At 37.3% G+C, this 26,973-nt stretch overlaps 2 protein-coding genes across 5 annotated transcripts in view; one reads left to right on the plus strand and one right to left on the minus strand.

Moving 5' to 3' along the window:
* The window catches only part of LOC113664790 (C2 domain-containing protein 5), a 32,118-nt gene extending 18,319 nt beyond the window's left edge, over positions 1 to 13,799 (minus strand). The window contains exons 1-14 of one of the 4 annotated variants that reach the window (XM_089184150.1): positions 13,360 to 13,706; positions 13,097 to 13,183; positions 12,957 to 12,997; positions 11,733 to 11,778; positions 11,239 to 11,323; positions 10,563 to 10,658; positions 9,220 to 9,375; positions 8,652 to 8,712; positions 8,122 to 8,301; positions 7,087 to 7,205; positions 6,809 to 6,939; positions 5,661 to 5,769; positions 5,331 to 5,445; positions 4,487 to 4,584 (exon numbers count right to left, since the gene is read on the minus strand). In XM_089184150.1, coding sequence (XP_089040276.1) covers positions 4,487 to 4,584; positions 5,331 to 5,445; positions 5,661 to 5,769; positions 6,809 to 6,939; positions 7,087 to 7,205; positions 8,122 to 8,301; positions 8,652 to 8,712; positions 9,220 to 9,375; positions 10,563 to 10,658; positions 11,239 to 11,323; positions 11,733 to 11,778; positions 12,957 to 12,997; positions 13,097 to 13,183; positions 13,360 to 13,449 — 1,414 coding nt within the window. In that variant the 5' untranslated portion in view covers positions 13,450 to 13,706. Of the gene's footprint in view, positions 1 to 4,486; positions 4,585 to 5,330; positions 5,446 to 5,660; positions 5,770 to 6,808; positions 6,940 to 7,086; positions 7,206 to 8,121; positions 8,302 to 8,651; positions 8,713 to 9,219; positions 9,376 to 10,562; positions 10,659 to 11,238; positions 11,324 to 11,732; positions 11,779 to 12,956; positions 12,998 to 13,096; positions 13,184 to 13,359 lie in introns of those variants that run through there. The other 3 variants (XM_089184151.1, XM_089184153.1, XM_089184152.1) reach the window with 3 other exon arrangements.
* Positions 13,764 to 26,973, plus strand: LOC113664788 (cleavage and polyadenylation specificity factor subunit 6). The gene is made up of 16 exons (XM_027180413.2): positions 13,764 to 13,905; positions 14,927 to 15,007; positions 15,755 to 15,815; positions 15,926 to 16,044; positions 16,840 to 16,943; positions 21,201 to 21,266; positions 21,958 to 22,037; positions 22,681 to 22,872; positions 23,202 to 23,350; positions 23,632 to 23,680; positions 24,634 to 24,707; positions 24,846 to 24,909; positions 25,027 to 25,110; positions 25,714 to 25,799; positions 26,347 to 26,408; positions 26,526 to 26,973. Exons 1-16 carry the CDS (start codon positions 13,831 to 13,833, stop codon positions 26,698 to 26,700), a joined length of 1,521 nt encoding a protein of 506 aa, XP_027036214.2. The 5' UTR covers positions 13,764 to 13,830; the 3' UTR covers positions 26,701 to 26,973.

Below are 26,973 nucleotides of genomic sequence, written 5' to 3' on the forward strand. Positions count from 1 at the left end.
AACGTGATAGATTTTTTGAAATTGGGATCTGCATTCTTTCTCAATGAAGGTCTTGAGACGTTTGTTCAATACTGCACCACATAGTTCGATACGATCGATAGATATTTTTTTGATTGGAGCTAGGCGATTCTTAGAGATGATCAAGTTACTTTCAAATTGACCATTTTTCCGTTCCCAGCGTACATACGCGCATACAGCGTAGGCGTCTTGAGATGCATCACTAAATATAATAAGAATAGGTTCTCCAACTGCATCCGACGGCTTCACGCATCTCATGAATCGTACTTGATCCATGTCTTTCAAATCTTTGAAGAAGGTTATCCAGTTCTCTCTATTCTCTTCAGGAATGGGATCATCCCAGTCAAGCTTCTGTTCACTTCCCCATAAGTGCCGCATTAGAATCTTCGCTCTTACAGTGAACGGTCCAGCTAGTCCGAGAGGATCATCCTCTTCGTGAGTTGTTGAGGGGGAAAATCTGTGGTTACGTTATTTGTTTGTAAAGCATGTCTCTTTCCTTTTGGTGAGAACTTGATCTTGACTTCAAAACATAGCTGATCTTCACATGGATTCCATTTGATCCCAAGTATCTTTTCGGTCGACGTATGTGGTGTCTGTACCATGATCGTTTCTTCTTGCTTGTTAATATTTCCTGAGAATATCCACTCTTTAACTTGAAATCCTCCTTTAATAATAGCTTTCTCTATGTCTTGGCTAAGGTCACGGGCCAGTGCAATGTTATCTTTGCTTTCGATGATATCGTCCATGTAAGTGTTGGTTTGAATTATGTCTGCTGCTTCCGGATAATTCTTGCACATCATCTCTGCCGTTTTTCTCAATGCTACAGTGGCGATCATGCCGGACGGTTTATCTCCAAATGACACTCGCTGTATTATATAGGTGTCTGGTTCTCTCGTACTATCCATGTCGCGCCAAAGAAATCGGTGAGTATGTTGGTCTAACTCCGACGTTTTCACTGTGTGGTACATTTTCCTAATGTCTCCCATGAAAGCAACTCTGTTCTCTCTAAAGCGTATCAAGACTCCTAACAAGTTATTGAGCAAGTCAGGACCCTTTGCCCAATACTCGTTTAATACGTGCCCCATATAGTTCGCACTGCTGTTGAAAACTATACGGACTGGAGTAGATTTCGATTCTGGTTTGAGTACTTCGTGATGAGCAATGTAATGCGTAGGGCCTGTGTAGTTTGTTAATTCTTCCTCGAATAGCTTTCTTGCCACATTTCTTGCCACCATGTCCTTTATCTGTTCGTCATACACTTTCGCGTGATCTGCGTTCTTTCTGAGTCGTCGTTTGGTAGCAGCTAGTTTCGCCATCGCTACTTTGCGGTTGTTAGGAAGCTTATGGGGGTCTTTTATCCAGGGGTATTCAGCGGTCCATGAGTTGTCTTCACTGTTAAAACTTAAATTCCGCTCAATTAACTCCAGTTCCCTTTCTTCCTGTATGGTATAATCTTTGGCGCCCAAGGAGCATTTTCCGCACTTGCATCCCCCGCACTTCGGTTTGCACTGTACACCAAGTGCCTCGATAGTGTAAAAATCTTCGACATTGACTTTGCCTACAAAGTGTACTCTCGCGTTTCCAAGATTATGGGTCATGCACGTTTCTTTAAGCAGTAGATGAGTTCCTCCAAGGCATCTTCCAAAACGATTTTTCAGTAGTACAAGATGCCCATTATTCTGTTCCCTTTCCGGGTGGAAGGCGGCGTATTCATAACCGATCAACACATCAACTGGACCAGCGGGTCGCGCTATTTCATCCTTTGAAGCGTTTCTCAATAGGTGGGCGATGCTCTCTATGTTTACATGCTCGATATCAGAGGTGATTTTGTTGATCCCATATACTTCGAATTCCACTGCTTGACCTCGCTTGTCCAAAAGTGGTAGCTTGTATTTCATTGTTTCGATTTCCTCGTTCTGCCCTCCTATCTTCACTATTGAAAGATTCACTTTGACTCCACTGAGTTTCTCTTGTTTCGCTTTGGCGTTGGTTATGAAGCAAAGTGAGGCTGCGTTGTCCCACATTACATTAGCTGTCCCCTTCCTGGTTTTTACTCTCTGTACTTGGAGAAGACATTTATCGACGTTGGATTCGCTGCATACATTGGCGGAGGCAGAAGCTTGCTGGGGTGTACTTTCATCGTTTTCGTGAATTGATGGGTGATGTTTCCTCGTGCAGCCATTCACGCCGCAATCTCTTTTTATCCTACAAGTCCGCTGCCTGTGACCAGGCTTAAGACAAGCCCAGCATGCTTGCTTTTCTTTGAGAAAATCCCTTTTTTCGTCAACTGTCTTAGCTTGATAAAGTCGGCAATTTGACATCCAGTGCTTACCATTCTCGTGAATCAGACACTTAGGCCGGTAATTGTGAAGAAGAGCTCCCCAAAAAACCTGTCGGCCGACTGTCGGTCAACTGTCGGCCAACAGGTTACCGACAGTCTACCGACAGCTAACCAATTTCTTTTTTTCTTAACCTGTCGGTAACCTGTTGGTTAGCTGTCGGTAGACTGTCGGTAACCTGTTGGCCGACAGTTGACCGACAGTCGGCCGACAGGTTTTTTGGGGAGCTCTTCTTCACAATTACCCTTAGGCCTAGGTTCTTTGGTACTTTCGTCTTTTCCGACTGTGATACCCTCCGAGTAATGTGCTGCGCCTTTGTGATATTGGTTGCTGCTTCCTGCACGGAGTGTAGCACTTTCGTATTCAATGGCATCCCTTTGACTCTGTAGAAAGTCAAGAAGACTTGGAAATTTGTTGCTTTTATCAACAAGACTGTCACGAGAGCTTACCCGTTCGGACCATTTCCGTTTGATATCTGACGGGAGTGCTTTCTCAATTACGCTGACAGAACTTGTGGTCGTGATCTCTGTTTCCAAGCCGAGTCCTTTTAGGTTACGATAACCATCCTCTATGAGGGTTACAAATTCTATAAAGCGTTTATCTTCTCCTTCTCTGAGCATTCTAAATCGCTTTATTTCGTCAATGATGACATCGGCAACTTTGGCTGGGTCTCCATATTTGTCGTCTAAACGATGCCACATCTCGTCTATGTCGTCGTCTACGCAGTTCACCAATCTCGCTGGCTCCCCCTTAAGACAGGTGCGTAGGACGTACGCTGCGTCACCTTTTCGGATTTGAGTCATAACTTGCTTCTGGAAATCTCTTTTAAATTGCGGATACTTGCGCAGTTCTCCGTCAAAGTGAGGCAATCGTACTTTTTCTAGTTGTAGAAAGGAAGCTGAGGCGGTAGACTCCCGCTTTGTTTCTTTAGCTTCTTCCACATTAGTGTAGCTTAGCGCTATTTTCTCCTTTATTTCATGATAACAGGTTTGGATTGTAGCGATCCAATTTATTTCAGCTTCTGCTGAGTCTTGAGTTAATAATTGTAGCAGTTCTGTGTTTGATCGTTTGCATTCCAAAAATTCTTCTTCAATTTGCGTTTGTAAATCTCTCAATGCAAAATTGGGAATTTCTTTAGATTGCAGCGCGTGCGAGATACTTTTGTATGAAGCTTCGAAAACTGCGCGCGCTGTTTTCTGTCTTGTGCGTGCTTTATCAATGTATTCTTGACGCTCCACGTACGCACGTGTTGATCTTTCTTTCACAGTGATTTGTTCCACATATTTGATTTTGCGATTGGTCGCCTCATTAAACTTCTCTTGGACTTCTGTCATCCACACTTCTGCTTCTTCAGACTGATCGTCTGGCAATAGCTCGATGTAGGCTTCATGTTTGCCTTCGAGTTCATCGTACGCTTCCGCGAGTTTCGCATAGTTTGTTTCAACTATTTCTACGCCTTGGTTGTTGTCTATCGACTTGGTGAGGAAGTTCTTCTTTCTTGTGAATCTTCCTTTAGCTGTTGTACGCTTGCCTTTAGCCTTTTCGATTTCGGCTGCGTTTTCCATCTTCGCTTATCCAGTTGTCGCTTTGTAGCAGACCACCGTGGATTTTGAATATTTTGCCAGTCGAAGATTAACTCAGTCCACGGTTTTAAACAGCTCCTTTATTGAATCGTCGCAACTACTCCAAGCGATGATTCAATAAAGGAGCTGTTTAAAACCGTGGACTGAGTTAATCTTCGACTGGCAAAATAGAAGAACTGTGAGACACCACTGGATTTTGAACGCGACTACTCCAAGCATGATTCAATAAAGGAGCTGTTTAAAACCGTGGACTGAGTTAATCTTCGACTGGCAAAATATTCAAAATCCAGTGGTGTCTCACAGTTCTTCTGACTAGCAAGTCGTAATACAGTGAATTCCGTTTATGACGTCATCACATTATGCGATTAGTATTAATTAATTGAAAATTGTGGCCTTAATTAGCTAGCGCAGTAGATAACATATTAAGCAATACAATGGCATTTAAAACATTAATTTTAGCCCAAAAATACTATGCTATCAGTCTGTGAATTTCACTAACTTAAGTGTTTTTCTACTGATGTACACTTAAAGTAACCATACACATACAGAGAATGCCAAGACCAACTCCAGTAGGTTCTCCTGTAGCCAGTTGTAGGTCTATACATGCTGCTGTTCCTGATGCTGACAGCACTATCAGCTCATCACTGCAAAGTAACATCTGTATCAATAATCATGATAGTTATAGTCACAGAATGAAAGTTCAACAGATATCATAGAAAAGAGAGAAAGAAAAGTACTGAAGAAGACTATTAAACCCTTTAACCCATTAACTCCCACAAGTGATTAACATGCAACTTCTCCTTGTAACATCCACACATTATCCACCCAACATGTAAAGAGAATACTCAAACTTGTCAGGTAGAGGTTAGTAGTCTTGATCTAACACAAAATTCTCATGACTTATTTACAAGGAAATGTGAAGCAGCTAGAGGGGAGAATTAACAATCAGATCTTGAGAGTTCAAGGGTTAAACCTTAAGAGTAACCAACGTTTCACTTCTCTTTACAGTGATACTGCTGGATCATTCATTAAATCATGAGAATAACCTGAAGGAAATAATTGCCAGCCTAAGAAGCTTTGAATATTATAGGAATTCTCCTTGTCCTTGCCAAACAAAATTTATAGAGAAGAGCATGGAACATGGATACTGATGTTAGGGTGTAAAGGGTTAACCCTTTCACTCCAAAAAGGGACCAAGACAGAATTTCTCCTTACAATGTCAATACAATATCAAGCAGGCAGGTGATGAGAATAGAGAAGAATATCAATCATGGGATTATTAGTTGATCCAATACCAAATTCTCTGAACTAACATCATAAGAATTGTATGGCAGATAGTAAGGAGAATTACTAATTAGATCTTGGGAGTGAAAGGGTTAAAATAGCTCACCAAATGCTAGTAACTTCATAATATCCCACCACGGCATGACAGGCAAGAGCTCTGGCATGAGATCGAATTTCCATTCTCACTTCACTCCACCATGCATCACGAGTTTCTGGTTCATCTATAAGACAGAAAATCAAACTAATATTCCATATCAGAGCTTACACTGCAGTTCACTGTAAATTATATACTAAGATAATGCTCTATGGCTGCAGTATGATAAATTAGCTATTCAGAGGAAAGAGTGATTCAGAAGCTGAAAAAAATAGGTAGAGAAAATTTTACACTAAAGAGATTTTATTTGTTATACTCTGAATTGCAGTTTTCAAATTGTACCTGGATGATTGATTTTGTCCAGAAGTTTCACAGATCTTGCAGTTACAACTCCACCAATGTGCCTCAGGAAACCAGGAGGGAATTTTGTGATGGTGAAGAAAGGAAACTCCTGAAGTTAAAAGTATCATTTGATATTAAAAGATGAATATATTTATCGCTTTTTATTAATCACTGTAAAATAATATACCTCAGAAGTCATCATCCATATCTGGGGATTTTAACTCCAAATACCATGTTTAAATTTCCCCACTGAATTGCATAAACTCCTTTATAGGTTGTAACTTAACCCTTTAAACTCCAGTAGTGACCAGCATCTAATTTCTCCTTTCAGTAATGCTACTGAATTATTCATTAAGATCATGAGAATAAAGGAAATGATCGTCAACCTTAGAAGCTGTGATTGTCATACAAATTCTCCTTCTCAGTGTCAAAGGAAATGTATTAAGAAGAGTATGGAGAATATGGATGCTTATGTTAGGGGGATGTTAGAAGAGAATTTGATTTTAGTTCAAGATGACACCCTCTACCGTCCTGTACATGTCATGTTTTCCTATCATCTTCCAGCATTTGCTTGAAATTGTTTTAATATTCGGAAGAAAGATAATTACATAATTCCTTCTGTTAGTTTGAGGGTTACAAGATATAGTTCATTGGTTCAGTCTGTAATTCAGTCTAATATACAAACTGGCATCATCATGCATCAAACATCAGTGTTGTAAAAGTCCAGCCACTTTGTATTGTGTGCTATTCTGATGCATATAAGTGTGAAGAGCCACGAGTATCAAGTGTACACAACACATAAGTCACAAGTAGAAAAGCACAAGGCCGATGCCAATCTTGCATCATACATGACCAGAAAAAAATATCTATAGCATGCTGCATGTAAATCAGTCCTGCATGTTAAATGCAACTCACACTCTGCAAATATTTTTTCCTTGCACTCCCAATTTAAGGAGAAGAAAAAAAAACCACTAAGTGCATTTGAGAGGCTGAAAATATATCTTTAAACAATTGTATTTCTCAGCTTATTCTGACCATGTTCATTTGACAAAATAAAAAAAAACATAGCCCCCTAATAAGTCATTGAGAAGTACAAATCTAATATTTTCCAAATTTCTCTTTAATAACATTCTTAGTAGTAAAATTACCAGATCTTCCACAGTTTTCTGTTTTTGAATGACTGACTGCCAAATTCCCTTAGCTCTGGGAAAAGAAGTTCCCCCTGCACTACTACCACTACCATCAACTCCTGCACTGCTTGCCAGAAGAGTGACACGGTCTAAATATGAACAAAAAACCAGGTATGTAAAATATTGTCTTCACAGTATCATGTAACACTCAAAATAAGTTTCACAATTCTTGAAAAAAAATCCTCTCATGGCGTATTTGCCATCTGGAGCCCATATTACATTTGAATATATTATACCTTTTGGGGGAGAATCTGGTATTGGATCAGAATCAGAAGATGAAACACGGCGACGGGAGGGAGTCACAACTTTAGTAGATGGAACTGGTAAGCTTTGCTGTGTCTCTGGGAAGATAAACCTGGAAACAAATTTTTTATCAAAAACTGCATGTCACACAAACCTTAACTCTAAATTATGGGCCTCACATATTCTTTCATATATCATATAAAATCATATATGATCACGCCTTTCTAGTCTCCGATTACTGGTAACATGCTTAAAAACAACAAAATTTTTGCTCCAAAGCATTAGGCCAAGAATACTGATTTTTAAGAAAATAAAAGAATTTATGATAATGTTATCATGCCTGCCATAATGAAAGAGGTCAATTTGCATCAACATCATTATCATGATCATAGGTGGTGGAGGCTGAAATTTCAGAGAGAGAGAGAGTGAAAGATGGCCAAAAATATTTTCCATGTGGCCCACTTATTTCCATCTATAGAGATATTATAATTGTAAAACTCCAGAACAAAAATATATCATTAAAATCAGTACTCTTAATCTCCACAGTATCAACAGATGCTTATCATTCATCAATTTATTCTAACTTATGTCCTCCATGTTACCATGTTTACACCAACAGAGTGGCATCATCTTTCTATGTATAAACCACACACACAATCTACAATTCTTCTATTAGATCAAAACATCAGCTTCAGAAACTCTTTCCCTGAACCTGTTTACATTTTAACAACTCTGTCAGCTGATAAAACCAAACTGTCTTATCAGTAATACCTCCACTGATAAAGCACAACTGCAGTTTCTCTACAGTAGAAACTTACCCCCTTTATTTGTCTACCACTGATTGCTGTATCTTACTGTGCTGATTTTTCACAGATTGCAAGGTCCATGCACAGTAAGCACACAAAACTCAGAGGTAACCTTCAACTGAATTGATTGATTATGCACATAACATATCAAAAGTTTCTTCTCCTGAAAGATTGCTGGGTGCTATAGACTAAGGGACCATCACACTTCACTGAGCAACTCACCCTGAGTCTGAGACATGGCTTCCAGGACCAACTTCTCCTGACAAAGTTAATGGATGGACAGGTGTTGATGGGCGTGAATTGGCGCTCACTGCTGTAAGAACACTGGCTAGTGTCACAGCAGTCCCAATACCTCGCACTACAATTCCATATTCACCCTCCAGGTCAAAACACTGCCGATAACTGACCAAAAGAAAGTGAAAGAGCAAGATGAAAACAATGAACCCATGCCAGCTTCACTCTGGGCATTACAGTACACTAGCTGAGATATTAGAACTTATAATCAAGACAAGTCATGTGCAGATTTAACCCATTAACTCCAAAGAATGACCAGTGATGGGAATAACAAAAAATATCATGTGGGGATTATTATTTGATCCAATACCAGATTCTCCAAACGAACATTATTAAAATTGTATGAGAGTCAATAAGGGAGAATTACTGATGAGATCTTTGAAGTGAAAGGGTTAAGTTAAAGCACCATATCTTAACTCAACAAAAACTTCCTTTCTTGTAAAAAGTGAACATCTTACCCAATAACAGTATTTCCTCCAGCCTCTAAAACTTTAAGACCAATTTTCCTTTGCAGTTCTCCTATTTAGAAAAAAATTGGTGACCAAGTCTTGGTCATTTTGTAGTGAAAAAATAATACATAATTACACTTTGGAAGGTTAATTCTCTGCATTTGTATTAATTGATCATTTATGATTAGTTTGTTCAATAACCTAATAAATGTTAAGTGTAAGTTATAAGTAAGTATGAACAAAGAGTCCTTTGTGGCAAAAGTATTTACTTCTCAGGGATTTCAATAAAAGCCAGTATCTGGTAGTCTACTGGCGCTTAACACACATCTTACTACCATCTGTTTCGCCTGCAAGCAGGCTCTTGAGTTTCATTTGGCCTTACAGTTTCTTTTTCAGGCAAAGCAACCTATTATACCTCTAGCAGTTTCTTGTGGAAAAAGTTATTGACACTCCTGGCTTCAATAATTTTTGTGAGTCCAACTCCACAAAATATATGTAAGTTTAATTTTATTTTTTTCCTGTAAGAAAGTCTGTGGAAGTGTTTACAATTCACAGAAGATCAATGATTCTCATGAACCTGAAAGTTTGGTAAATAGTCTCTGCCGTGCTTCATTAGAAGATCTTGGCGTTCTGATCTTATCAATCCACTGATATTCTGGATCATCATTAACAACCAGCTCCTCAACAAAACCATGAATAGCTAGAGCTTTATGGCCAGATGGGACAGAACAAGCTGAAATATAGAGTTCAAATTTTACACTGTGCTACAAATTAATAGGCAGTATTAATATTAGGCAAAATTATAACTTAAGATCATTGTCACAGCTACTACTACAACCTTATAATGCTACAAAAACAAAAAAGACATTGGGAGACAGAGCATTTCAAGTTGTGTCTCTGGGACTGTGGAACGGTCTCCCAAATGATATTAGAAATGCTAAGACAATGGATGTTTTTAAGTCCTTAGTGAAAACTCATCTTTTTAGGAAAGCGTATGCTTGTTATTTTTAGAATTTTACATTTTGACTCTGTGTAATTGTTAGCTTATATATATTAGATATGGTTTGGATAGTTTTATTATATTAGATTTATTATTTTACTATTATTTTAATGTAACTTGTAAGGCGCATCTGAATATATTCATATAGATATTTGCACCGAATAAGTATTTAAACAATAAAGTATTTAAACAATTATTGTTATAAATAGAATAAGAGAGATGGTAAGTTTTTAATTTTTTTAACTCCATAAAGAAATAGAAAAAGTTGTTTTTTTTGTCTTGTCATGAGTGAGGGACAAAGAAAAAAATTCTGAGTCCCCATGAGGAATCAAACCTCAGACCTTCAGATTCTGCATTCCAATGCCCTAACATCTCTCTTATTCTATTTACAAACATGAGGCTATTGACATTGCTGATATAATTTTTTTTTTGTGGTATTTATTTTTTCCTCCATTCCAACAGATTAGAGTCTAATGAATAATTACAAGTAAGGTAAGAGGATGGAGAAGGGCATAATATAGCAAGCTAATTAGATACCCTTTACCTTAAATTACATTTTATACAGTAAAAAGAAGCAATACAATAAGATATAAGATACAAATATAAGTATGCAGGACTTGTGTCATATGAACTTCATAATAGACCTCTCTCACTGTAGAGTCTCTGTGGCTCAGTGGAAAAAAGCATCGGAGCACAGAATCTGAAGGTCTGAGGTTCGATTTCTCATGGGGACTCAAAAGTTTTTCTATGTCTCATGCTTGTGACAAGAAGAAAAAAATTGCAAATTGTCTGCTCATATTATATATAAAGGGATTTGTTAATCAACTTACTATTATACTAATTTCACTGTCTTTTGGCCTCTACTTCTGTACATTCTGTGGAAGTATGTAAGAGTTGTATCATTTCAGAATTCTACTTACTATAGAAGAACTGCACACCGCATGAACTCTGTCGAAACTTGTTAGAGTCAACGAAAAAATCCACTTTAACAATAACACTCACTTCCCCACGAATGCCTAAAAATTCAGAAATAAATATTAAGTTTTTCTAAAATAGTTGCACATTACTAAGATCATAATTATTTTATTTTTGGTTTCAATATTTGTATTTAAATATACTACTGACAGAAGTTGCTACTGGTTAACCTTTTATACCCTAGAATCAGTATCCATATTCTATACACTGTTCTCCTTTCATTTCCTAAGCTGCTGATACTCAAGAAGAATTTGTTCAACAGTCTAGAGTTTCTTTTAGTAGGTGATCATTTCCTTCATTCTCACAACTCATGACCTTAATGTTTGATTCTGGGGTGATATTGCAAGGAGAAATTAGATGCTTGTCACTCTTAGGGAGCAAAGGGTTGGAAGGCTGTAAATAATATGCATCACATATTTGGCAGATGTCTGCTGTAAAACAACAATTTTGTTTTATCATTCAAGTTGATAATGTAAATTGGCCACTACAAAGAGTTTCAGAGCTGACGTTTTGAGTGTAGCCCTACCTCAGAGTGAAACAAGAAGTCCACTGTAAGGACTATGATTTAAATATTTTGCAGGTATTTCAGGGAATTATTCCTTGGAAAACTAAAGAACATACCATGCATTGTGTCATAAATTGGAAACCACCCATCAATACTCCCTGGTGGATCTTGCGTTAGCAGAGGACCTAGACTTATATTTACCTTAAAAAAGAGATAACAAAGAAAAATGATGATCATGCCTATTTCCATTTGGAGTGTTATCTTGTATTAGTTACATTTCACAGCTTAGGTAAGAAAAATTACAACAAGGCACCCAACAGTACTATTTTTAAAATGGCCATTTAGGGACATGAAATAATAAAATTCTCTCTTGGAATAAGAGAGTTACCAGGGAAAAAGATGAAATTTTTTTAAGGACATCTAGTAAAGACTTAATATTAGGACAAATAAGGAGAAAAAGACAAAGTTTGGCAAAACTTCAAATACAGTAATGAAAAGAAATCCAAGAAAAGTAAAGCTTTTTGGCCAAATTGAAGCCACTTTTTTTTCTTATACACCATGGCAACCAAAAGGGTTGCAGCTTGGAGCCATGATAAAGAAAGAAACTCACCTTTCCAATAGCATCATGGGCAGTCACAGTATCATGGTCCATGATTCTGGATAACAGAAAAATTAATATAAATCACAACTTAATGTGAAATGAATTTTAAATACACCTGCATATATGGCACTACTTTTCTAGTACCTTCGGGGTTTTCAATCAAAGTTAAGAATTGAGCTATTCTTAACTGGTTGTAGATGCTGTAGGCTAATATTCAGATTGTTCAGCAAACTAAACTGCACACAAAGTCATCTTTTTTTCCAACCCTGATCAAGATTAACCCATTTTTGGATTCATTTTGGGATGTCTTTCTCTACCCATGAGATGAAATTCTAGGGAAGGGGGATGTGAGAGGTGAGAGGGGGGAGGAGAGATGGAAGGAAGGGGATTAGCATCCCATCTGGTGGTAAATTCTGTACTCAAGTCAAGTGACCCATCCAGCCACAGCCTATCCCCATGAAGCATTGCAATGAAGATTATTTATCACTCCACCTGGATCAGTCTATCAAAAGGATATCCCTCAGACTCCCTTGATGATTTACTGTTACCCATTTATAATCCTGGGTGGAAAGAGGCACTGTGGACTAAAGTTTTAAGACTAAAAACACAACACAATGACCTGGCCAGATCTTGAACCAACCTTGTTTCCAGGGTCTCTCTTCTTCCCTTCCTCTCGCTCCCTCTTCCCAAAAGGAAGGGAAGAAGAGAGACCTTAGGAGCAAGGTTGGTCTTGAACCCAAACCGCTAAACCTTGAGTCCAATGCACTAATCATATAAGACCACTGTGCCTCCCTCCCTCCACCCCATCCAAAGGGGAGCAGCATGCCCAAAAAACTAGAAATAGCCCCTGACCATTATTAGCCCAGTCAGGTCAGGTTGGTATTAAACCCTCAAGCAGTAACACTCCCAACACTTAACCCTTTAACTATCATGAGTGACCAAGACAGAATTTCTCCTTATAATATCAATACAATATCAACCAGATAAGTGATGAGAATTAAGAAAAATATCAATTTTGGGATAATCAGTTGATACAATACCTAATTCTCAGAACAAACATTATAAGAACTGTATGGTTGACAGTGAGGAGAATTACAAATTTTATCTGAGAGTTAAAGGGCTAACTTTAAGAGCTCATATAAAGGAATGTGTCTGTCTTGTAGAGGTGGTTGTTTAGGCAGAATCAACTAGCTACAGCTGTATGTTCCTCATTTACACAGCTATTCATTATACCTGATCTGCAGAGGTTCATCTTGAATCTCTTCATCATCAGCCTGGCCAAAAGATGATCAGTTATGATAAATTAAAGCTTTCCAAAAAAATTATTTTTATGATAAATCATATCCATCATTGTTAACAATGGAAGTTTATACCTCAAATCTGAACCACTCCGAGTTCCACTGAGGATTGAGTGACTTCTTACACACATCTGTCTTATACAGCACATTACCAAGACGAACCTAACACAAGAAATAGTTTTAACGCAAAATTTAGCTCTTCTGTTAGTTTATACAACTCTTTAAGGCTTCCTCGTTGAACTGATTTCATGTAAGAACATATTTAAAAATTCAAAAGGAATATTATATAAACAAAACAATCATGCATGAGTTATTGATTTTAAAATTAAATTTCTTACCTCTGCAAAGGCGTCTGCTAAGTCACTCGATCGATCCATTACAGGGAGATCTCGAGCAGCTAAAATGCGAACTTTTATTTTAGCAGGCATCCTGATATCGTTGTTCTGAATTTGTCCAGCTAAAAATGCCCAAAAGTAGCTACAGGTGAAAGTCTAATGCTTTCAATTGGCAGGAGTTTCAAACATCTCAGTTTCCGGTGCGCCATAACGCTTGTACGGCTACCAGTATTTCAAATCAGGACAATTTTTACTAGTGATCTAAAAAAGAGTGAGTAATTTTAACAATACAAGAAAGGATCGTTAAAGTGGAAGTCAACCATTGACTCGCATCTGTCAAAATTCACCAGGCGTACAAACTCCCAGAAACCCTTGAAATCTGAAAACACGTGTTTTATGCTTGTCCACGATACCTTGCCGCCATATTGTTTGAGGTGGTTGTTGAGGTATATTTTCGGCCAATAAGTCTACGTTATGGCTGGTGAAGGTGGTGTTGACATTGATTTGTATGCAACAGTAGATGAATTTGAGCCAGAAGTGACTGGACAGGTAAGATTTAGGGATCATTTTAGGTGCTGAGTTTACTAGCTTCCAAGAACTTACCGCGCGTACGTAGATATTTTGTTTGACAGACTTGCAAATAACCAACAAAAATACTAAATATTTAGCCTTTTGAGTAAGTTACTTATGAGTAAGTTACTTATGAGTAAATTCGCAAAATATATCTATTGTGGAATACGATGGGTATGTCCTTTGCAAGATAGTGTCTAAATTTTCTGAAAGAAGACAAGGTTGGTAAGTTATCAATTTGAAAAAAGTATAAGTCAGCTAATTTTTCACGTGGCTTGTCAGACTGCTTGTACTCTTGCTGTCACTTTGTTGCATTGCATATGTGCTTTTGAGTTTTCTTTTTGGTAATCCTTTACTTTAAAACAATGGAATTGGAAGTTTTCCATTTTCTTTAAAGGATCAACTTTGCAAACGCCATCTCCACTCTGAAACATCTGTGTTATAAAGGCCCACAATCTGCGAAAACTTCACTTTTTTAAAGAAAAATTCCTATTTCATCCATTGATTCTAGGACATTTAAGCTTGGGCGATGGGCAATAGTGCATTTCAAAGAAAGGATTTTTGATTGAAGAAAATGTGTCAGTTAAGATAAGGCCTTAGTGGTTGGGTAGCATCAAATGGTGGTTAGCAATGGTCCTCTTGTGCTTACTTTGTTTACTCCCAGAAGTCATAAACATATAACTTCTCCCTATAATTTCCATTCATTAACCTGCAAACAGGTAATGAGAATACTCAAACTTATCAGGCAGTTGTTATCTTGATCTAGCACCAAATTTTGTAACTTATTGACCAAGAAATTTGTAGTGACTAGTGGGAAGAATTAACAATCAGATCTTAGAAGTTAAAGGGTTAACAGGCCTTTTAGTACAATAGGGATAAAAGAAAGACATTGATCCTTTAAAATTTCTCAGTACTATTCCACTCGGTGCAGCCACTGATGATACACATTCCTGAAAGCCTTGCACATATGAAACAACTTTTTGTCATTTTTTATCAATAGCACCTTGGAAGTGAAGGCTTGGACCTGTATGATGATGTACTAACAACTGGAGGAGTTGAGGATGAAGTGTTACAAGCACATGTATGGGAAAATCTACCTAGAGTTCTATCAGACCTTATTTTATTTTTGTACACTCAAGCCAAGTATTTGCATGACATCACATAGAGCAATGATGAATTTTTGCAATGACCAATTGCTTCTGCACTTTGTATTCCTTAGCAACCTGCATACTTCCAAAAAAAAAAAAATCACCTTTGCTTATTGTTACTAGTTTAAAGTAAACTGGTGTTTCCTGTTTGAAACTCAATGTTCTTCTTACTGAATGTTGTCAGCAAGGTAAACTTTGCTACTTGGGATCTCTTTATTAGTACCTGCTACCATTTTAGATTCTTGAAAATTCATCTGCCAATACTACATATTTGTCAGTTTGGAAACTTAGTTCTTTCACTGTAAAATAAGGAAAGTACTGCAAGCACTCAATCAGAGTAGCAGTTTCTGACTAGATTGTATTCAGGAACCTTCTAATATTTTGACTCTGGTGGGAATAACAGATCAATTTTGCTACAGGATGCTCCACATGCTTATTTTTATATTTTCTGAGTGTTTTACAGAATGAGACATTTATAAAGCATGTTTTGTAAGAGGGTACCAGGATATGACATCTAGGCATCCAGCCTTGCTAAAGTAAGGGCACCTATGTAAAATATGATGAAGCAGCTGGGCAAAGTCATAGCATGTCAATTTGCCCTTTGCCTGCCCCTTAATGAAACCTCTGCATTCTGTAACTGTACTTATTGCTTAAGAGTTGTAATATCATTAATTTTATAGTATGAAGACGACGTCGTTGCAGTTGATATTGCTCCTGAACCAGCCATGCCAGTACAGCAAGGTATATAGTGCTAAATATTGAAGGAAGGTTAATAATCTAATTTATATTTCAATAAATTGTCTTTCACTTGAGAGTATAATATGTGTTTGATTTTAACTGTCTTTCTATAGGAGTTTATGAGTACAAATCATACACAACAGTCCATCCTAAATCAGCAGCAGGACGAATCTCACACACCTACTATGAAAGAAACAAAGGAAAACCCCTATATGTTGGCAACTTGACATGGGTATGTTAGATTTCTAATAAGAATATCATCAATGGCTAGTGTAGTTTATTGACAGTGAATTGTGATTGCCGACAGGCTGAGCTCAGTCCTAGAACATCTGAGGAGAGAATGCTCCACCTGGATTGCCTCTTCATTTGGAGTTGAGGGGATGATTTTTCTTTTTTCTTTGGAAAGAATTGCTGAAACCCCCAATCATGATCCATTAAGGCATCACAATTACCATGTTTGGGGGCAATCGATCACTTTTTTAATTTCCTGGAAAGGAAATTGTTTTTCCCTTTATTATTATTATCATTATTATTATTATTATTATTATTATTGTTTTAAATTTGAAAAGAACAGTTCTTGAGTTTTAGTTAAGTCTTAGGTCTTAATCCTTTAACTCCCAGAAGAGATTCACAAGTAACTTCTCCTTATAATAACCATTCAATATCCAGCAATTATATGATAGAAATACTCAAACTTATCTGATATAAGTTGTTATCCTGATCTAACATGAAATTCTGATTACTAATTTACAAGGAAATTTGTAGCAGCTACAGGGGAGAATTAGCAATCCGATCTTTGGGGTTAAAGGGCTAAGCAGTACCATTCTGGCTTCAGAGCTGTAAAGGAAAATGTCAACCAAAGTGATCATTGTAAAACAGGGCTTTTGGTCATGCAGATGGTGTTAAGATGTCTGAAAATCATTTCATGTTGTTTTAATGTGCAAATATCAGGTTTGCAGGTAATTTATTGTTCCTAGCATTGGAAAATTAAATCTTGAATAGATTATTGTGTTTTTTCCTTGTTTAGTGGACAAATGATCAAGAATTAACAGAATATTTGCAAGAGTGTGGTGTAACAGATCTGCTGAACATTAAGTTCTTTGAAAACAGAACAAATGGTCAATCCAAAGGGTGAGTAGGTGACAGTGAAGATTTAACTTCTCTACCACTTTTGGTTTAGTCGTTAAGTCCAGTGACTCATTGTTTTTCAATAAATTTTATAAACTGAATGTTATTTGTAGTAAAGTCAGGGTTTGTGTGTGTGCGCAAGGTATTCATGTGATCTCAAATATTTCATCATCCATTGCAATGTTCTAATTTTTTTCACCTTTTAGTTTATGTGGGGTTATGTACTATCAGTTAAGGAGATAATAAAACTGTGGATGGTTTCTAATTGATTCAATATAAACCCTTTACTGAGCCATTAAGAATGGTTTTTTTTAATTGATCTGCCCATCAAACATTCCTGGTGATGTCTCAACAACACATTTTCAGTATTGTACATTTTTTATTTACATTTTCCTATCACTAATTTTATGTGAAAGATCAAGTCGGACATAATAACCATTTAAGAAGCTGTCACCAACTTAACATTTCAATAAGTCAAGGTTTAAATAAGGTGGAAACAAAGTGAGGCTGTCAATGTTTCAGTTGTTACAAACCACTTAAACTGAGAAACTACTAAATAGCGAATGGTTTGGCTCTGAGTCGGTACAATAATTACTTCATGCACAGCAATCAGTTATAATGGCAGACATGAGGCAGTGATGTGTGCAGGATAAACACAGGGGTAAAATTTTATTTTACAGGGTGATCTCTTCTGGGGGAAGTCCTGAGAGAACTGTTTAAGGTGAAAGTGAGCTATGTTTTGACAACTGTAGGGGAAGTTATGATCAGGGTGAAGTAATTATTCTGATAATAAGCTTTCACTGTAGTTACCAAAACAGCAGCCATTATCACCAACAACAGGTAGACTCAGGAGCATTCTGGGTCTCTTAAATCTTTTTCGAAGTCAGAGTCAAAGACTTAAGATACCCAGCTTAACTCCTTGAAGATCGGGGTGGATGGTGCTGTCAAACATAAACTCTAGAGGCAACCTAAGGAAGCACTCACTTGCAATCATGTACTGACTCTGTGTTACCTACTCACAGCTCTTTCTGCTATTGAGTGACATTGGATAGCAGTGGGTTCTGGGAACGGGATGGAAGGAAGAATTCACCTAACTTACATCAAAGAAAACTCATTAGCCAACGAGAATAATTGTTACCAAAAAATCTCACTTGTATTTGATTGACTTTTGTCAAAAAAATTTGGAAAACAATTTGTACAGAGGGAAAATACTCCAATATTTTTTGTAAAACAAAAAAAAGAGAGAGAGAGAGAGAGATAATGCAATTAACACTGTACCATAGAAGAAACAACAAATGAGAAACATACAAGTAAATATTCTTTATGGCTCTTTATTTAAACAAGAACTTAAATGTCTAATTTGTAAATATATTTAAATTAAACTTGACTGTATTTTTCTATATGTACAGTAGGATTTGTATATGCTCAATTACAACATTGCAAGTTGTGTATAGCTTAAATACAAATTTAATGTAAAATGACTTTGAAACTGTACAGGTGTATTTCCAATGTAAGTAGAAAGTTTTGTCTCCAGAAAACTACATGCAGATTGAATTGTCTAAGGGCAAAATTTTGTTCGATATGTCTTTTATTCCAATCTGTGATAAACCTGCAATTTTAAATAAACTGGAAGGGTTGAAACTGGTTTTGAGTTCACTTTGTTACATTTTACAAGACGCTGACACCTTTTTACAATATTATATAACTTCCAACCCAATTACCACAGACAACCAATCAACACAGAATACTGTACATATCAGTGGCAATCTACTATAATTGCAACAGCACACTCCTAACTGCTCTGCTTAAGACAAATGTGTGTCAATATGATGGTCTTATAATGGGTGGCAATGTTTTTTCAAGTAGAATACTGATTCTTCTGTTCAACATGCACAAAATGAGTTCCATCACTGTTTCAATCAATTCAGGCATGAAGTTGCAACAAAATTGTTGCCAAACATGCATTTCAGGTACGCTGATAAATCTACTTGCAACTTATGCTTTGTCCAAATTGGAAGCAAACTTCCAAAGAAATACTCCTTTCTTGGCTCTTAGTGTTTCTCTTATTCTCATCTTGGCGCATTTGATACTGTCTGGAAAACAACACAGTTTCCCGTGCCAACAGACAGTGTTCCATGCTCACTTAAACTGAAAGTTTTTCTTTTTTAATATTTTGAAACAGTTTTGTTTTGATATCCTAAAGATAAAAACATATTTTGGGATGGAAAACCTAAAACAAAGCTTCCTTTCAAATATTCAACCCCCTCTTTCTTGAGAAAATTTATTGAAGACCCCTTGGCCAGGTGCAAAGTTGAGAATTTGTGGTACCTAAAACATGATAAAATGTTGTATGCGAGAGTTGTAGTTCCATTAAAGGGCATTCTAAAGTGGTGAAATTTTTCTAAGTTGGCTTTGTGAATCTGCTTGTTCTTCTGGTTGCTTTCCACACTGAAACAATCCACTCTGCTTAAGATGTGATCATGGCCTTAACACTTCAACCTGTTACAATCTGAAATCAGTATGCATATTCTCCAAACTGTTTTCTATACATTTCGTCAGGTGCTTACAAGGAGAATTTGTCTAATGATCAAGAGTTTCTTTCGTTGATGATCATTTTCTTTATTTTCCTGACTTAACGGTGTGATTCTGGGGTGATGCTGTAAGGAGAGATTAGACGCTAGCCTCTTGTAGGGTGGATGCTTCATGCTCCCCAGCTGGAGCAAAGATGCCTTTATCTCTCAATCTAATCTCTCACTTATGGAAGTCAAAAGGTTAACCATTGGCAAATTCCTACCTTTTAAATCCTCAAAAAATGTTTGACACATGGCAGATTTCAACCTTCCAGTTAATTTTTCTTGCAGTTTTAACATGCATCTCATAAGCAATAATGCAATGAGTTTCTTGCAAACAATTCCAGCTGCCTGGGTAGTTTTACCATTTAATACTAATGTAACGGGTATTTGTACACTTGTTAATATGCTGTGCTGGCATGGCACACAGTATGTTACCTTTTTGATAGTCTTGATTTATTCCAACTATGAATTTGTTAATTGTATCCAAAGTTGTTCAGTGTGAGGTGTTGGATTGCCTTCCACTCAAGCTATAAAGTTGTTGTGTTTGTAAATACTAGTGCACATGATTGTATGTGTATAGGGCTTTGTGCAAATAAATTTCCAACTTTTTGAAATTCTCTACCAATTTGATAGCATTGGATTTCACCAAAATTTTGAATTCCTATGAACTGAAATTTCTTATTGATAAATTGAATTATTGATGATTGAATTTTTGCAATTCATTATTATTTTTTTGTGCTTCACTTGCTGGATTGCATCTTGCATTATTACTATGGCTGTAAAATTTTTCTCAGTAACCTTGGCTCCTCATCATCACAGAATTTTTTCATTGTGTGTCTGTAGATCCTTTTCTTAGTGCTTGGTGCCTCAAAATAGTTACTTTTCAAAATCTCTTTTCTTTTATTTTTGGATTCTTTCTATAGATAGGGTATCAGTCTGGTCAAAAAATCTTAAGTGCTGTTGACAATAACAATTTTTATCATAACGACAAGATAAAAACACTTGCCAAATATCACCTTAAGAAGGAAGAATGAGTTGTTGATAAACATGGTGACAAATTACTTGACACAGAAATAGATTTTTTATGTTACAAAAGGTAGCTCTGTTCTCTTTTTAAAAAAAAAAAATGTTTCAGAGAATCTAGACTATCCTCTCTTGATATCCTCAAAACAAGACTTGCACAGATGAAACACTTTTTGTTGAACTTTTCTATTTTGCCCAAATTCTTCAACAACAGCAGATGAAAAAAAAAAATCATTGTTATGCATGTAATTGTTCTCACATTGAACAAAAGCAGGCATTTGCCAGGGTTGTTGGTGCTATGTACAAGTGAGTATCTGTAAAAGTTGTGTTGAATACAGTCAGTGATTGGTTTAAAAAGTGAAATTAATTTATTTCTTATGATTTCAGTGCACTTGAATTTTTTGCATTTTATCTTTATCTTTATGATTTTAAAGCTGATCTGTTTCATCATCATTAAATTATGTTAAACTCTCACGGATGATTAAATTGCATTTGCTCATTGATTTGATACTTTCGCAACCAGAGAGGAGTTACTTCTTTAGACAACATCAAATTCTCCTTGATGGTTTTAAAGGAAATTAATGGTAGATGCTGAGAGTGAAGGGTTAAAGTTTGGCAAAAATTAGAAGTATTTACCAGTAATTTCATTCTCCCCAACTTTCAGCTTTGCAATGATTGAGCTTGGCTCAGAGACATCAGCCTTACTTGTTACAGAAAAATTGCCCAAAATGTAAGTATATGTTAAATATAATCTCACAAATAATTTTAAGCAACACATGACAGTCTGCAGTCTTTCCTTACATCTAAGCAGGTCTGAAAGTCAAATTGGCACTCTTAACCCTTTCACTCCCACAAGTGACCAAGAAAGAATTTCTCCTTACAATATCAATACCATATATAGCAGGCAGGTGATGAGAATAGAGAAGAATGTCAACCATGGGGTTATTAGTTGATCTAATACCAAATTCTCTGAACTAACATCATAAGAATTGTATGGAAGTTAGTAAGGAGAACTACTAATTAGATCTTGGGAGTGAAAGGGTTAATCCCCTCAGTATCTTGAAATGCTTTTCATTCCACTAATTTATTCTGACTTGTGTTTTACACAATATCATGTTTCATCAATTGTGTTGCTTCATCTTTCAGTATAAAAACCAAGACCCATAAAATCAAGACCCACAATTCCTTTATTCACTCTGACCAAGGACTAACATTGAAAAATCAGCTTAAGGAATATTTTAAAGTGGCCAATTTACTCTATCATCTCAGTTGATTAAACCAAATTAATTCCTCTGATGTAGAATTTGGCAGTTTACAACGCTTTGCGTGTAAGGTTTCAGAACTGTACCCCATTCCTACAAAGTATTATGTTAGAGCAGTGGGTAGGAATTATATTCTGTTCTTGTTTTCTTTTTGATCAGGGAGATTCATGGACAATATCCAGTTGTCACGCCAGCTACTAAACAGTTTTTGCAACAGTTTGAAGCTCAATCTAGGAAAAGTAAGAGGCAGCATATTAAAGTTATTTTTAACCTCTCTCTGTCTGACAAGGCTCCACTATGATTCCCCAGTGTCCTCACTCTTAATCAAGTTAGTACAATTCGTGTGTCTGATGGAGAATTGGTGCAATTAACTGTCAAAAATTCCTTATTGGACTCTGCTATGATATCCACTTATTCTTTGGAGACATTTGTCACTGTGAATGGCTTCAGTTCTTTCCTGGAAATCCTCACCTAGATAACTTGGGAGATGTGTTGCCCTATGATTAGTGGGCTGGTCTCAAGGGGGAGATGTCCAAGTTTGACACCTGGCCAGGTCATTGTGTTGTTGTTTTTTTTTTTGGCTCAACACTTCTCCTACAGTGCTTCTTTCCACCCAGGAGTATAAATAGGTCATGGAAAATTGTCAGAGAATCCTGATGAAATGCTGAGGGTAACTTTGTGATGGACTAGTATCCCATCCAGCAGAGAGTAGTGATACTCCTTGTCACTTTATGTTAAGGAAACCAGGATAATATCCACCTAGATGGGTCACTTGGCATTAGTATAGACTTAATCTACTTACTCACTCCACCCAGCAGGCCACACTAACCAATCGGCAATACTGGAAAGTTTACCAAGTACATTTCTCTTTTAATTTCACAGATAACCCTGGAAGTGGGGGAGGTAGCCACAGTGAACAGGAAAACCAAGGATATCAACAAGGTGGTAGAGGGTTTGGTTACAACCGCGGAGGTTTCAGAGGGCGGGGTGGATTCCCTGTGCGTCCAGGGATGGGAAGAGGGTTTGAGCATGGACCTCCACCAGGGGATATGGGCCGTGGAGCACCTTGGATGGGTAAGAAGAGTGTTTATTTGTGTTTTATTCCTTTGTTGTCCCATTTATCAAAAATAAAAGGTTCTGTTATCACTTGAAGAATAAAAATCTGGGTGTCTTGTCAATTACAGCTGAGCACTAAGGTGAGTCACAGGCTCTGGTCTTTGAAATCAAAGGTGCCAGTTGTCTGTGTGTATTTTTTTCTATTTTAATGAAAACCTTAGCAATCACAACACCCAGTAAGAGGGAAGAAAATTTTCCATGGTGCCACCAAGAATGTAAAGGGAAAAACAAGTGAACAAACTTTTCTTAATTCCAAGTTGAAGCATGTCCCTGTCATTGTGTTACAGGACCAGGTCATATGGCAATGCCAAGACATCCCACTCCTGGAATGCCACCTTTTTATGGAGAGCACCCACCTGCTTACAATCCAATGATGCAACCTCCCCAAGTGGAAAAACCTCTTGGTCCAATGCCACCTCAAATGCATGTTCCACAGGTAAGGTTTGAAGATTTTTTTTTTTGCGAGACTTGGAAAATCTCTAATCATAACAGAACATTTGTCTAATCTTCAGTGAGCATAATAAATGCCTCTTCCCCCCTCTCCTCCCCCACTTGAATTAGTCCTCTCTGATGACCAAGATTTGTGACATATTCCCCATATTCATTCCCTCCGTGATTATTTTATCCTAAATAAAATTGTGTATATTCTATCATTTTTTAAAATATGTAATTTAGGGGTAGCATCCTCTATGCTAATATTACTGTCCTGTTTCGTAGCAACCCCCTCCACCCGGAGCTGGACCAATGGTGGATCATCGAGCTGCAGGTATGTAAATATTTCCCTCCCCTCCCCTCCCTCCTTTCATCCTTTCCTCCTTTTTGTAGTCCTTCATTTTTAAGTGTTCTGAACTGAGCAGTTAGTTCTGAAACCATTTCAAGCTTCTTAAATAACTGAGGAAGTCAAAGAATCAGTTCTTCAACTGTTGTGTGGAATATTATTTGCATTTTCTTTACAATTGTCTCTAAACATTTCCAAAGGTATTGACACAGAGATACTTTTTAACAATCAAGAGCTCTCTCAGTTGTTGATCATTTCCTTTATTCTCATGACCTTGATGTGTGATTCAGGGATGATGTTGTAAGGAGAAATTAGAAACAGCAGTGCTTTCAATAAGACATGGCACCCGCCAGAGGTCCGGCAGGTATTCTGTCGTGAATTGCCAGGTATACTTTGGAAGCTTTCAAGCAAACACATGAAGTGAAACCTAAAACACCTTGAGATCTTCTACAGTTCTGTCAGTCAAGTTTTACCTTTGTAAATGAGTTTTTATTAAAATGACTGATACTGTCTTATCATATGTTCCAGCATACATTTCCAGCGAAAAAAGAGATTTTAAGCTTCCAAGATCAAATTGGCTCGAATTTCAGTAACCAGTAACTATATGTCCTTTCAGAGAAATTTTTTAAGTGAGACTTAGGAAGCAGGCTTGTATGTCAGCAAATAGAAGAATTTGTTCAGACATAAATTGATCAGTTAAACAATTGTTATAAAGGAGACGAATATTTGATGATCATCTACGGAAGTTTAACACCAAAAACTCTGTTTGAAACTAGTTTATTCTGAACTGAAGTAATAGGATTACAAGAGGGAAATTGTTTTAAATATCATTCTCAGGCAGGTGCTTTACCGAGGTAGCTACCTTCTTTAAGTCTTATTGAAAGCACTGGAAGAGAGTCTTCCTAAGGGGTGTAGGGTTAATCCTTTTTGTTGAATTACAGGTATGGTTCCAGGATTCCCCAAAGCACCCGTTGCACCACATGTGAACCCAGCATTCTTTCCTGAGGGGCCACCGGTAAGGTTCATTTCATCAGACACAAGTAAAATATTTGTGATATTGTACAGCTTTACACATGTGATGTGTGCTGAGTGATACATGTTCCCTTGTATCTGGCTGTAACCTACTTTCATTTTTGTTTGTCTTTTTTTCTAGCCAGAGACATTCTTGGCAGCTGGAACTACAGGTGTCGGTGCAACACAATTTTTGCCAAGGCCAGGTAAGCAGTGTTAACTCTCTTGAAAGGACAAACTACTCATCTGTAGGTAAACGTGTACTACACTCAACATGATTTTAATGTGATCTTATATGTTTTGGTGTCTTTAATTTTTTGCAGGTGATGAGTTTAGTGAGTCCATGAAAAGAAATCAAATGCTAGCAAGCACCGCTATCAAACGAGCTATGTCCGATGCTAATGCTGGTAAGATGCGTTATATAAGTAAATAAGTTATCATCGTTGTTTTTCTTCATAAATTTTGCACTTAAAAAAATACTGAAAAACGTGAAACTTATTTGCAAATAAGAAGATCAGACTCATCATGTCAATTTAAGATAAAACAACAGTATACCAACCAACACATAATCTGAATGAACATCATTTTTCTGAGCCTTTGATTTGGAGTAAGGCTGAAGGTGACTCTGTTGTGATAGAGACCAGTATCTAGTTAGCACGATAACAAAGTAATTTACATTCGAAAAGTAGCAAGGTTTGTATCATAACAAGGTCACCCTTAGCCTCACTCCTGTTAAAAGGTTTGGCAATCAAGCACGCAACTGTAAAATGGACTATTGTACAGGTCTCAAGGGTCTATGGAATTTTTTTGACGAGTATCTCATAGAGAGAACCGCCCTCAGTTTCCTTGTTCAAAACGTTTGTTATTTGCGATGTATATTGCAGACAATTTTATCACGTTTGGTGCAGTTTTCAGGAATACTTGCCAGTTTAATTGGAGCTCTGATATTCTATTTACGAGTCAACGCATTTTTGGCTAAAGCTACTGTTTTTTTTTTCTTCATCGAATAGGCGACTACGAGAGTGGAATTGAAACACTAGTGGGAGCCATATCACTTATTAAACAATCCCCAACGGCTGCAGAAGAGAGATGCCAGGTAAATCTTACAGTTTGCTAACGACTTCTTCGGAGCAGTAACATAATCAACAAACCGAATAGAACGACTTAACTCGAATCAAAACTGATTAATCTTATCAAACTTTCGCTCTGTGATTCTTACAGCCAATAATATCACGACGAAACTGGTCGATCAGTTTTCACAAATCAACTAACTCATTTATTCTTTTGTCACGGAACTCTTCTCTAAACGTCTCGTAACAGGAGTTAGTTGGCGTAATGTATAAACTAGCCGGCAGAACAGACGCAATTTTTTGGCGTTTTTCAGACGAACGGAGGTAAACGCGAGGCGAGCGCAAAGAGCGAATCACGCGGCAGGTGAGGAGCACTTCGCACTTCGCGCTCGTCTCGTGCTTGCCTCCGTTCGACAGAAAGAAGTTTTTAAAAAAGTTGCGTTTGTTCTATAGGCTATGTACAAACCGTTCCTTGAGTTCTTTTGTCAAGCTCGTCCGCTCCTAACTTACCTAGGCACAAACTAACATGACAGAATAAACAGTAAATTGATGACTACTGTGGTTTTGTGATAGGTCCTAGTACAGTCGTTACAAGATTGTTTGCAAGGACTGGAAATGCAGCTACTAGAAAGGAGGTAAATATCTGCCCAAGTCTAGTTTGTTTGTTATTTTTTGGCAAGACCTCTGTGAGTTTAGCCATTCTTGAATAGTTATTCGCTCTTTTGGTTGACAATTACTCCAATGTACTTCAGGTCGACTGGCAGTAAACACCATTACAGCGACAAAGATGATTACGAGGGCGAAACAAGAGAAAAACGCCACAGACGCAGACGGTCACGGTCAAGATCGCGTGATAGGGACCGAAGGTCAAGATCGCGTGACAAACGTTCGAGATCGCGTGACAGAGACCGCCGTCGCCATAGATGAGAAAACAAGCGCGAAAGATACTTCACATACTTCTGATTTCGTTTGTTCTTTTAGTTTCTTTTGGCGGTTTTAACTGCAATTGTAAATATGCATTTAGGGAGTGACTTTGTTTCCGGCTATCGTGCGATGTTTTTTCCATCCTCATTTTGTCGAGACAGTCTCAGGGTTTTTTTCCGCCGGAAAGATTGCTATGTTTACGCCCTTTAGAGAGCTTTGGGAGCTTGTATCGAAGAGTTGTAAGTAGATATCAAATAAAATCACGAGGAAGTCTTA

The sequence above is a fragment of the Pocillopora damicornis genome, chromosome 10 (assembly GCF_964200805.1).
Source record: "Pocillopora damicornis chromosome 10, jaPocDami1.2, whole genome shotgun sequence".
NCBI lineage: Eukaryota > Metazoa > Cnidaria > Anthozoa > Scleractinia > Pocilloporidae > Pocillopora > Pocillopora damicornis.

Coding starts and splice junctions, on each gene's coding strand:
- LOC113664788 (XM_027180413.2), top strand. CDS start 13,831: ATGGCTGGTGAAGGTGGTGTTGACATTGATTTGTATGCAACAGTAGAT. Junction 25,111..25,713: donor TATGTCCGATGCTAATGCTG/GTAAGATGCGTT, acceptor TTCATCGAATAG/GCGACTACGAGAGTGGAATT. Junction 25,800..26,346: donor CTGCAGAAGAGAGATGCCAG/GTAAATCTTACA, acceptor GTTTTGTGATAG/GTCCTAGTACAGTCGTTACA.